The 12,214-nt window shown below is 41.4% G+C and overlaps 1 protein-coding gene across 1 annotated transcript in view; it reads left to right on the top strand.

Moving 5' to 3' along the window:
- Dip2b (DIP2 disco-interacting protein 2 homolog B (Drosophila)) overlaps positions 1 to 12,214 on the top strand; it is a 130,413-nt gene that overhangs the window by 64,687 nt on the left and 53,512 nt on the right. Inside the window, exons 12-17 of the mRNA XM_013018690.1 lie at positions 1,190 to 1,299; positions 6,011 to 6,113; positions 7,524 to 7,588; positions 7,719 to 7,755; positions 9,998 to 10,117; positions 11,755 to 11,869. Of these exons, the coding sequence (XP_012874144.1) occupies positions 1,190 to 1,299; positions 6,011 to 6,113; positions 7,524 to 7,588; positions 7,719 to 7,755; positions 9,998 to 10,117; positions 11,755 to 11,869 (550 nt within the window). The remainder of the gene's footprint in view (positions 1 to 1,189; positions 1,300 to 6,010; positions 6,114 to 7,523; positions 7,589 to 7,718; positions 7,756 to 9,997; positions 10,118 to 11,754; positions 11,870 to 12,214) is intronic.

The raw sequence follows: 12,214 nt of genomic DNA, 5'->3' as shown, positions 1-12,214 counted from the left end.
AAGGAAGGAAGGAAGGAAGGAAAAAGAATATAGTTGGGTACTGGTGGCTTACATTCTTATAAAGTAAATACCATGGTTATTATCCCTTTTCTCTGTATGCCTGTCCTAGGGCTTGAACTCAGGTAGTGCCACTGAGATTATTTGCTCAAGGCTAGCACTTTACCACTTGAGCCACAGCTCTACTTGCAGCTTTTTGGTGGTAAATTACAGACATGAGCTACCAGTGCCCAGCTGGTTTTCTCCCTTTTATAGGTAAGGAAACTGGGGGAGGGGGTGGGGATGGGGGTGGGAGAGGGAGGAAAGAGGTTTAAATAATGTGCCCAAAGTCCCAAGAAATATGTGACAGAGCAGCCACTGTGTCTGCTTCCATAGCTGACAATCTTAAACATTATGCTAATGGTTAGATAAAGCTACTACCATTTTACAATAAAAACTAGTGCTTCCTATACAAGAGGTTAGACTATTAACTTCTGTGAACTTCCACTGCCAAATGGGTCTCTCAGTTATTGAGGCAATGTCAAAGCCTGGAGTTAGAATGTACTTTTTTTCTGTCATCTGTGGGGCTTGAGTTTAGGGCCTGGATACTGTCTCTGAGCTCTTTAACTCTAGGTTAGCACTGCACCACTTTGAGCCACAGTTCTACTTCCTGTTTTCTAATGGTTAATTGGAGATAAGAGTCTCGCTGACTTTCCTGCCCTGTCTTTAAACTGTGATCCTCAGCTCTCAGCCTCCTGAGTAGTTAGGATTATAGGCTTGAGCCACTGGTGTGCAGCTTTTTGAAAGAAGGTATAATTATCTGGTGATTTTTCAATAAACCTAACAAAATTTTAAAGTACCTTATTGATTATAAAATGATCTGTGTAAGCCACGTGCAAAGATTACACCTGTAATCCTAGCTACTCAGGAGGCTGAGATCTGAGGATTAAGGTTCAAAGCCAGCCTGGTCAGGAAAGTCCATGAGACAATTATCTTCAATTAACCACCAGAAAGTGGCACTGTGGCTCAAGTGGTAGAGCACGTACCTTGAGCTGAAGAGCGCAGGGACAGTGCCCAGGCCCAGCTTTCAAGCCCCACAACCAAAAGAAAAAAAGATCTTTGTTTGCTCTTCTGAGTTTTACAATGACAAATCCTGTGTGGTCTCCTTCTGTGATAACTTACGTAATTCATTGTTACTTTGGGTTTGATTTAGGTTGGCCTCGACTCAAATGGGTTGTAACAGATTCCAAGTACCTTTCAAAGCCACCTAAAGATTGGCAACCCCACATCTCACCTGCCGGTACAGAGCCAGCATACATCGAGGTGCGTCCTGAGTCCACACGTGGTTTCTGACTTTCCTATGACCTACAGAGTGGACCTTCTATCCTAATTATTTTTATCATAAGTATTCAAGAGAAAGATAGCAAGGAAACTGATTCTTTAGGTAAAAATGTCACAAGACTTCAGAGAAATACAAAGGTTTAAGGAATGACTTATTGTTAGAGAAATGACTATATTGCTCTTACAAGGGTATTGAGGATAAGGGAATAGAGAAATGAGGAAGGAAAGTAGTTGTGCTTGAAAAGAATAAGTTGAACAGATGGAAAATAAAGAGCAGGAAGAAACAGTTGGGAAGTTTGGTATTGAAGGGCAGTATATAAACTTGATTGGCAATATGATCTGGTTATGGAATCAGGTCTTTCTGTGTACAAAGTACTCCCTTTATTTACTTTTTTCTTTTTCTTCTTCTTCTTCTTTTTTTGTTGGTCCTAAGGCTTGAACTCTGGGCCTGGGCATAGGCCCTAAGCTTCTTTCGCTCAAGGCAAATGCTATACCACTTGAGCCACAGTGCCACCTCTGGCTTTTTTGAGTTGTTTATGGAGATAAGAGTCTCTCAGAATTTCCTGCCCAGGCTGGTTTTGAACCGTGACCCTAAGAGCTCAGCCTCCTGAATAGGATTGCAGGCATGAGCCATCAGTACCCAGCTCCCAGTATTCCCTTTAAATGCTTTCAGTATAATACCACATTTAGTCCTCACAAGAACTGGGAGGTTTGGGCCACTAAATATGCTCTGTAAATGAGTTTAGAAAAACAAGTTAAAAGTCACACGACTCACAAATTGTAGGGCAAGGGCTCAAATTCAGGTTCTCTGACTCTGAAGATAGGCCCTTTGCCCTTCTGCATAACATTTGAAACATATGCTCACCAGCTGTTTACTCAATTAATGAGTGAACAACCAAGTTAAAAAAAAAGTTTGAGGAGGAAAAATGAGCAACCATGAACTCTGTTATGATAGGAAGTATCTATAACTTCAAATAACTTGGGCTCTAAAAAGAAAGGAATAGGCAGTAGTTTTGAGAGGTGGTGATTATGAAAGATAGAAGATATCTGAGAATGTTTAAAAGACAAGTAAGCAATTAAATACAGCACAGATTTAGTGATCATCTTTCAGTCTATGTCATCTCTCATTGCTGACATGTTTCATCATCCTGTTCTTAATATCTGAGTCTACCAATTTCCTGAACTGCATTCTCTCATTCTTGCATCTTGTTGTTCTTTCCTTTCACTCTTCTCCATTGCTTCATCCTTTTTATGTGGCCCTTTACATCCTGCTACTATGAACAGGATTCTGCTAGCCAGTTAATGTACCCAGTGAGTAAAAGGGAACCTTTGAAGGATTGTAAGCAGGGGAGTGACAAGATTATTTTTGGGGGATGTGTGCCAATTCTGGGGCAAGAATTCAGGGCTGGGCACTGTCCCTCAGCTTTTTTGCTCAAGGCTAGCACTTTACTGCTTAAGCCACAGCTCCACTTCTGGCTCTTTGGTAGTTAATTGGAGAAAAAGGTCTCACAGACTTTCCTGCTCAGGCTAGCTTTGAACTGCAATCCTTCAATCTCTAGCCTCTGCATTATAAGAGTAAGCCATCAGCAGTCAGCTAAGAATAATTTTTTATAAAAAAGATTTATATAACTCATAAACTTTATAGACCACAATAAAGACAATTTGCCCAATGAAGGTTTGAATGTGTTTGTGACTTTAAGTATCACTATCCCCAATTTGTGAAATTTATGTAATCACAATAAAAAAAATTACAGGGCTGGGTAGGTGGCTCAGTAGAAGAATGCTTGCCTTGAATTCATGAGGCCCTGGGCTCAATTCCTCAGCACCACATAAGCAGAAAAGGCAGGAAGTGGCGCTGTGGCTCAAGTGGTAGAGCACTAGCCTTGAACTGAAGAGCTGAGGGACAGCGCCCAAGTCCAGAGAGTTCAGGCCCCATGACCGACCAAAAAAAAAAAATTGCAAAAAAAGGTATTCATATAAATTAGCTGTTTATAAAAAGAAGACCAGCTTTTACAGTTACCCAAGCAACTTAACCTGTGGGAAGAGAAGGAAGTGGATGGGGTTGAAAATAGAATAGACAGGATTTAATGACTCTAATGGTAGGGAAAAGTCAAGAAAAACTTGAGTTATAAGAAGGATTTGTGGGGGGCTGGGAAGGTGGCTCAGTGGTAGAGCACTTGCCTTGCATGCCTGAGGACCTGGGTTCGATTCCTCAGCACCACATAAGCAAAAAGAAAAAACCCGGAAGTGGTACTATGGCTCAAGTGGTAGAGTGCTAGTGTTGAGCTGAAGAGCTGAGGGACAGTGCCCAGGCCCAGAGTTCAGGCCCCACAACCGGACCCCCCCCAAAAAAAAGGAATGATTTATGGTAGAATACATACCTAGGGTCCTGAGTTCAAATCCTAGGACTACCCCATCCCCAACAACAACAACAACAACAAAACTAAAACTTGAATTTCTGATTTGTGTTGCTAGACTGATGGCAGCATCCTTTATACTAACCCAGAACATACAGCAAGATGTGTTTTCTTGGGCAGAGCTGTAGATGATGAAGAATACTGGGTACATTAGGTTTCACAGGACATGGTACATTCTGGCTAAACATGGTATCATGAGTTTGAACTCTGAAGGAGAAGGAGATAGAGAGCTGCAAGTTGTCAGAAATGCAGTACCCAGATGAAGAAAGGTAGAGGAGGAGGAAGAAAAGCAGAACCAACATTTAAGGGATGACCAGAGATGGTTAAGGAAACAACAGAAGGAGACAGACAGAGAAAGCGAGAGAAACTGGGAGAGAGGAGATATCACAAAAGCCAATGATAAGCTGGGCACCCGGTGGCTCACACCTGTAATCCTAGCTACTCAGGAGGCTGAGATCCGAGGATTGCAATTCAAAGTCAACCCGGGCAGACTCTTATCTCCAATAAACCACTAGAAAACTGGAAGTGGCGCTGTGGGTCAAGCGGTAGAGCACTTGCCTTGAGCTGAAGAGCACAGGGACAGCGCCCAAGCCCAGAGTTCAAGCCCCACGACCGACCAAAAAAAAAATGCCAATGATAAGCCAGATGCCAGTGGCTCACCCCTGTAATTCTATCTACTCAGGAGACTATAATTTGAGAATTGTGGTTCGAAACCAGCCTGGACAGGAAAGCCCTTGAATCTCTTATTTCCAAAAAAACTACTCAGAAAAAGCCAGAAGTGGCACTGTGACTCAAGTGGGAGAGCTCTTGCTTTGAGCCCAAAGAACCTCAGGGACAGTGGCCACATTGTGAGTTTAAGCCCCAGGGCTGAGAGGGGAGGGGTGGGGGAGCCAATGAAGGAGAAAATTGCAAAAAACTGTAATCAAATATTACAGCAAAGTCTGGTTAGATAAAATATGCAAAATCTCCTTTTGAATTAACTATCAAAAAGCTGGTGATCTTGTTACAAAAAAAAAGCAACTCAAATGGAACATGACCTATAAAAGCAAAGTGGAAAGATTTGTAGGAGTGAAAAGACCATTCATTTCTAGGTCTTCCTCTAGGTGCTCCTCATGGACAGGAAATACTTTATTGTTTTGGTAATGATACTGGATTTTGAATCAGGACCCTTGTTCATGATAGGTAAACGTCAGCCCTCCAGGTTTAGGGACCTCATCACACTCCTTTAATTCTGTAGTGTTTTGCTGGGCATGTATAGTCTCCAAACACATCTGAGGAATAAGCCAACTGCAGTTCAGAAATACTACTAAATATCATTGAGCCTGTACAGGTTTTGTTGGTTTTTTTTTTTTGTGGGGGGGGTCATGGGGCCTAAACTCTGGGCCTGGGCACTGCCCCTCAGCTCTTCGGCTCAAGGCTAGCGCTCTACCACTTGAGCCACAGTGCCACTTCCGGCTTTTTCTGCTTATGCGATGCTGAGGAATCCAGCCCAGTGCTTCATGCATGCAAGGCAAGTGCTCTACCACTGAGCCACCTTCCCAGCCCCTTTTTTTGGTTATTTATTCTCTCAACAGTGCAGCATGATTACAATCATTTACATAGCACCAACATCACACTAGTTATATAAGTAATTGAAAGATGGTTGAAAGTCTAAAGGAAGATGTATGTAGGTTATATGCAAATACTATGGTTTAAAAAACAAAAAAGAAGGGCTGGGAAGGTGGCTCAGTGGTAGAGCACTTGCCTTGCATGCTCGAGGCCCTGGGTTCGATTCCTCAGCACCACATAAGAAAAAAGCCAGAAGTGGCACTGTGGCTCAAGTGGTAGAGTGCTAGCCTTGAGCTGAAGAGCTAAGGGACAGCGCCCAGGCCCAGAGTTCAGGCCCCATGACCGGACCCAAAAAAATAAAAAAAAATAAAAAAAAACAGCAGATTATGCTATTAGGGGGCCAGTCACTTGTATATCAAGGAATGACCTTCCAATATTAATGCAGCTCAAGTCACTTGTTATAGCCTTTTTAGCAGGAGTTTCACACTGAAGACTAAACTTTAGTCTTTTTTACTTATTCTTTTGTTGAGCTTTGTTGTCCTCTGGCCTTACTTCTGTGTGATTGTAGATCAGAATCCTAGTACATAGCTTTTAGCTATTGATAGTTAACATGTAAAATCCAGCCTACTCTAATGGTATATCTGAAGTTGTATTTCTGGATTCTAAGTTTGTCATTTGAAATAACTCATTTATTGTCTTTCTTACTTTTTTTTGTTTTATTTTTCTAGTATAAAACAAGCAAAGAAGGGAGTGTAATGGGAGTTACAGTGTCCCGGCTTGCAATGCTGTCTCACTGCCAAGCTCTGTCACAGGCCTGCAATTATTCTGAAGGTCAGACCTCATCCCGTGACTGCCCTCATTGTTAGCCTCCGATGCGTGTGACTGTGAGCAGAATGCTCAGTGATTGGGTTCCATTTAGTGACCAAATTCAGAGGGAAGTGTTCCAAGACACATTCTTGGCTTGCTTTTGTTTTCTTCATTTTTCAGAAGTATGCTGTAATTTAAAGGAACTGAACTCTAGGCAAACTAAATATGTAAAGCATGATTTCTGCAGTACAGAAATAGAAAACTCTAATGAAAACCATGTGTTTATTAGCTGTGGGATCTTAGGTAGCTCCATCTTTATATATAGAGAGAGCTACCTGCTATATACTTAGAGTCAAAGAAATTCAGCTACCAGATGCCTGGTAGCTATAATCTCGATTTTAGTTCCCAGATTTTTGAGGAATCTTGAGTTTGAGGTGTACCTGCACTATATACCAAGACCTTGTTCTCCTGGGGGGAAAAATCACTGTCAAAAAGTATAAATGAAAACACAAGAAAAGTATTCTGTACTGTCAAACTTCAGATCTGTTGATACATGTTGGATAACGGCTGTGGATTTTTGTTTTTTGTTTTGAGATAGGGTCTGGCTATATAGCCCAGTTTGGCCGTCAGTTTGCTACATAGCCAATCTGGCCTTAAACTTCAGGGCCTCCTGCCTCAGTCCCACAACTGCTGGAATTACAAGAGTGAACCAACAGACTTATAATGTTCTTTGCAACATTTTGGTTTTTTTAGCATTTTATTTTCCCTTTGCAAAATAAAACAGTTAATATGTATTTCAGAATAGCATACTTGACTGGTTTAGAATGTGCGTGTGTGTGAGCATGTGTGTGTTTATATAGTATATATGAAATCAAAATTCCCCAAAATAGAAGGACTAATTACAATATATTCATATAAAAGATTATGCCCTGAGGCACTAAAATATTAATGAAGTAGAGAATTAGTTTTGCTATATTATAAAATGCAAAAAATATAGATACAGAGCTGTGTATACAAATTTTTGCTATTTTGAATATCTATGTGTAGAAACAACATATTAGTTATATGCTTTCTTTGAAGAACCGTAATTATTTTTTTCTTTTGTGTCCTGGGCTTGAACTCAGGGCCAGGGCACTATCCCTGAGCTTCTTTTGCTCAAGGCTAGCATTTTACCTACCACTTGAGCCACAGGGCCACTTCTGGCTTTGTCTGTTTATGTGGTATTGAGGAATCAAACCCAGGGCTTCATGCATGTTAGGCAAGTGCTCCACCACTAAAGACACATTCCCAGCCCCTGAAGAAGTTCTTAACCACAAAACCCTATTTGAGAGCTCTTAATCATTTTTCTGAAAGCACCAAATCAGTTTCTTACTAGAGTTGGCAATGTGATTATTCTTGCTAATGATGATTTCCTTTTGTTTTTTCCTATTTTAGGAGAAACAGTAGTGAATGTTTTAGACTTTAAGAAGGATGCTGGCCTGTGGCATGGCATGTTTGCGGTAAGCTATTCAGAATTAAGGTCTTTAGTATCGATTGTGCTTAAGATTAAGTCAGTGTATTTGTTATTAGTGTATCTCCCAGTAATTGATTGAACTTGAAAACCCCAAAATATTGATAATATTCTTCTAGAGACCATCTCACATTTCTCTTGGACAAAATGTATTGGGTAACTGGCATGCAAATGCTACATGCTTGCAGCTAAAGGAAAGAATGACAAGGTAGATGAAGATAGGTACTATAATGGAGGAATAGGCAACATGCTTCCTACGAGTATTAGAAAAAGGGTGCTTTCATTACAACATATCAATGCTCTGGTATCAAAGCAACTTTTCTGAAAGAAATGACAGGTGACAGCTCAGTTGGTTTTTGGAAAATGAATGAGCTTGAACCATACTGAAATTTGGAGTGTAAGAGTAGAGAAATGAGACATTTTGTATGGGAAAGCTGCAAGTATAATGTACAGTTGAGGAAATACAGGATCTAAGAGTTGAAAAGGACCAATTTTCTTAAATACTTCAGGAGTCACAGAGTAGAAAAAAGAGGAGGAAGAGCTATATTCTTGAGTATATTTAATGTCCAGATATTTTCTTTTTCATCAGAAGTTTTAAAAAATGAAATAAAAACTTGCAAGGCATTGAGAATCTTCTCTGTAATATGACAAAGTACAAGATAGAAGAATTAGGGGCTTGGAAGGTGGCTCAGTGGTAGAGTGCTTGCCTTGCATGCATGAGGCCCTGGGTTTGATTCCTTAGTACCACATAAGCAGAAAAAGCTGGAAGTGGCGCTGTGGCACAAGTGGTAGAGCACTAGCCTTGAGCTGAAGAGTTAAGGGACAGCACCCAGGGCCGACCAAAAAAAAAAAAAAAAGATAGAAGAGTTAGCTATAAGCACTCTTTTTCTTGAAACCAAAAGGGAAAAGGACATCTGGATGTCCTTTTTTGGGGGGGGGGTCCGGTCATGGGGCTTGAACTCTGGGCCTGGGCGCTATCCCTCAGCTCTTCAGCTCAAGGCTAGCACTCTACCACTTGAGCCACAGCGCCACTTCCAGCTTTTTTCTTTTTGCTTATGTGGTGCTGAGGAATCGAACCCAGGGCCTCTCAGGCATGCAAGGCAAGCGCTCTACCACTGAGCCACCTTCCCAGCCCATCTGGATGTCTTTGAACCACTTATATGATGAGCATAGTGTCTAGTCTGTTCTTGTTTTTGTTTTTGTTTTTGTTTTGTGGAGTTTTTTGCCGGTCATGGGGATTGAACTCAGGGCCTGGGCTCTGTCCCTGAGCCTCTCTGAGCTCAAGGCTAGCACTCTACCACTTGGGCCACAGCACCACTTCCATCTTTTTCTGAGTAGTTTATTGGAGATAAAGAGTGTCATGGACTTTCCTGCCCAGACTGGCTTTGATCATCAGATCTCAGTCTCCTCAATAGCTAGGATAACAAGTGTGGGTGCTGGTGCCAGGCATGGCCAATCTAAATATTACCAGGCTTGTTTATTCTAGTAGGCTAGTCTTTGTGGGTAAAAATAGCCTGTATATGTTTCATTTGGGTGGCAGAATGATACCAAATTTCATAACTGACAACTGTCTTAGCTTTGTCTAACCAAACATACACCAGGTCATGCAGGCCACCTGTGAAAAATAGGGAAACTGGTTTCTCACTTTGTAATGCTCACCCCTTTGCAGGAAAGTTGCAACATTTTTGGAAAGTCTGAGCCTGTTGAGAGCACTGGGTAGTTGGAGAGCAGTTGGCATTTCCTTTAACACTTAAATGTTTCTGCCCTGGAACCTAGCATTGCTAGTTTTTCTCTGTCTGCCCTAGAGAAATGCTTGTATATGAGCCCAAGGAAAAGAGTACAGACAAATTCCTTCAAATACTGTTTGTAATAGTAAAAAATTGTCACTAAGAGGGAAATGCCTAAACAGATTATGATAATAGTTATGGATACTGTATAGCCATTCAAAAAGGTACATAGATTTGTCTCAATAATGGAAAAAAGCAAGTATTAGATATTTTTTAAAAAGCAAGTTATAGATAATGCCTTTTATAGAAAAGTACTTTTTTTTTTTTTAATTTTTTTTGGGTGCGGTCGTGGGGCCTAAACTCTGGGCCTGGGCGCTGTCCCTCAGCTCTTCAGCTCAAGGCTAGTGCTCTACCACTTGAGCCACAACGCCACTTCCAGCTTTTTTTCTTTCTGCTTATGTGGTGCTGAGGAATCAAACCCAGGGCCTCATGCATGCAAGGCAAGCACTCTACCACTGAGCCACCTTCCCAGTCCCCCGGTCAGTTGTCTGAGGTGCTTTCTTCCTCTGAGGACAATCTCAGAATATTAAACACTGACCAGATTTAGCATACATGTGTCTTACGTGTATTTATATGGATGTATGTTAACTTTGTCCCCCTTGAACTTACAGCCAAAGTAGCATTAGTGAAATGTCGGGATCTGCACTGGGCCATGATGGCTCATCGGGACCAGCGGGACGTGAGCCTGAGCTCTCTCCGAATGTTGATTGTAACTGATGGAGCAAACCCTTGTGAGTATTTATGCAGTGTGGAGCCAGAATATCCTTTTGTTTGGTGCTTTAGGTCTTTTGTCCTTTTTCTGTTGTTTCTTTTTAAACATCTGTGTTGATAGATAATTCACATATCATAAAACTTACCCATTTTGCCTGGTGCTGGTGGATCACGCCTAACATCCTATCTACTCAGAAGGCTGAGATCTGAGGATCACTGTTCAAAGCCAGCCCAGGCAGGAAAGTCCACGAGACTCTTATCTCCAGTTAACCACTAGAAAACTGAAAGTGCAGCTGTGGCTCAAAGTTGTAGAGTGCTAGCCTTGAGCAAAAAGAGTATAGGAATAGTGCCCAGGCACTGAGTTCAAGCTCTGCAACCAACCTCCCCCCCCACACACACACCAAAAAAAAAAAAAAAAACTTATCCATTTACAATTTTAAAATATTTTTGTATTACCCTAAAAAGAAATCATATGCCCATTGTCAGTCACTCTCACTTCTCCATATTGTCCCCTGGCTTTAGGCAGTCATGAATCTATTTCCTATCTCTATAGATTAGCGTACTTTGGATTTTTTTTTTTTTTTTGGGTCCGGTCGTGGGGCCTGAACTCTGGGCCTGAGCACTTTCCCTCAGCTCTTCAGCTCAAGGCTAGCGCTCTACCACTTGAGCCACAGCGCCACTTCCGGCTTTTTTTCTTTTTGCTTATGTGGTGCTGAGGAATCGAACCCAGGGCCTCAGGCATGCAAGGCAAGCACTCTACCACTGAGCCACCTTCCCAGCCCTTAGTATCGTGTTTTCAAGGAACCAACACTTTATTCTTATTCCTTGCCAAATATATCTTGAAGGATCTGTAAGCCATTTTTTATTTTTGGTTCTTTTTCTCCCCTTGGGATAAGAGTCCTGGAACTGATACAGTCCTCTTGTCTCAACCTCCTGAGTCCTAAAATTACAGGCATGCATCACCATTCCCAGCAATGTATAAAGTTTATAAAACAATTCTTTTTGCTTATTTATATCCTCTTTAGGTCACATGACTGTTTGCAATCCTTAGATAAAAAGACCAGATACAGATGACTTGAGGCAAACAAGGGTAGGAGTTTTATGTAAATTCCCCTAGATAGAAAAAAAAAATCTAGAGATCTTTCTGTGTTATCTGCTTTTCTATATAAGCACAAAAATCCTAGAATCAGGTAGACAATTAGATACTATGTTCTTTATCTAAAGTGGACACAGGATTCACCTTAATAAGAAAAATCAGAAAGTACCACACAAAAGGTGGAACTAAGCCTAGATTTCACTAGGCTGCTACAGCAATCACTGCAGGAAGGATTGCTGAATTACAAAGTGGCTGGAGATTGCCTGTAGTGTTGCCTCTGATATTGATCGCTCAGTCTGGTAACCATAGCTTTATTCCAAGTTATACCTTTAAATAATGTCAGTGACCTTTCGTGGGCTGGCTGAACATCCATTCATCTCATCTTCAAAATGTAGCAAGCCACCTCATAGGCACAGTAGGCTATTGGCGTGGAATGAATGTGGTACCACTTGAGTTCCCCTGACAAACAGTCATGCCAGCCTCCCGCTGCCCCTTACCAGTTTCCAGCAGTGATGAAAATTATGGTTTCAGCTTTCACATTGATCTATTCCAACTCCTTAGGGTCTGTGTCATCCTGTGATGCCTTCCTGAGTCTGTTCCAAAGCCATGGACTGAAACCTGAGGCCATCTGTCCATGTGCTACATCTTCTGAAGCCATGACTATAGCAATTCGCAGGTACTGTTCACAACACCAGGTCCTCCGATACATATTAGACTTGGGTGAAATGTGCAGTTTTTGCTTCATAAACCTAAAAGTTAAAATAACCTTGCTAAATAGTTTAAAGACTCTGATTTATTATTCCTACTCTCATTCAAAGTAAACTGAAATTTTACTTTATTCTTTTTTTTTTTTTTTTTGGTGCCAGTACTAGGGCTTGTACTCAGGGCCTCAGCTGTCCCTGAGCTTTTTTGCTCATGACTAGCACTATACCACTTGAGCTACAACCCCACTTCTGGCTTCTTTCCTTCCTTCCTTCCTTTCTTCCTTCCTTCCTTCCTTCCTTCCTTCCTTCCTTCCTTC

Source organism: Dipodomys ordii, unplaced genomic scaffold (assembly GCF_000151885.1).
Source record: "Dipodomys ordii isolate 6190 unplaced genomic scaffold, Dord_2.0 Scaffold42, whole genome shotgun sequence".
NCBI classification, from domain to species: Eukaryota; Metazoa; Chordata; class Mammalia; order Rodentia; family Heteromyidae; genus Dipodomys; species Dipodomys ordii.
Note: the sequence above shows the minus strand (reverse complement) of the source record. Positions and strands in the feature narration are given on the sequence as shown.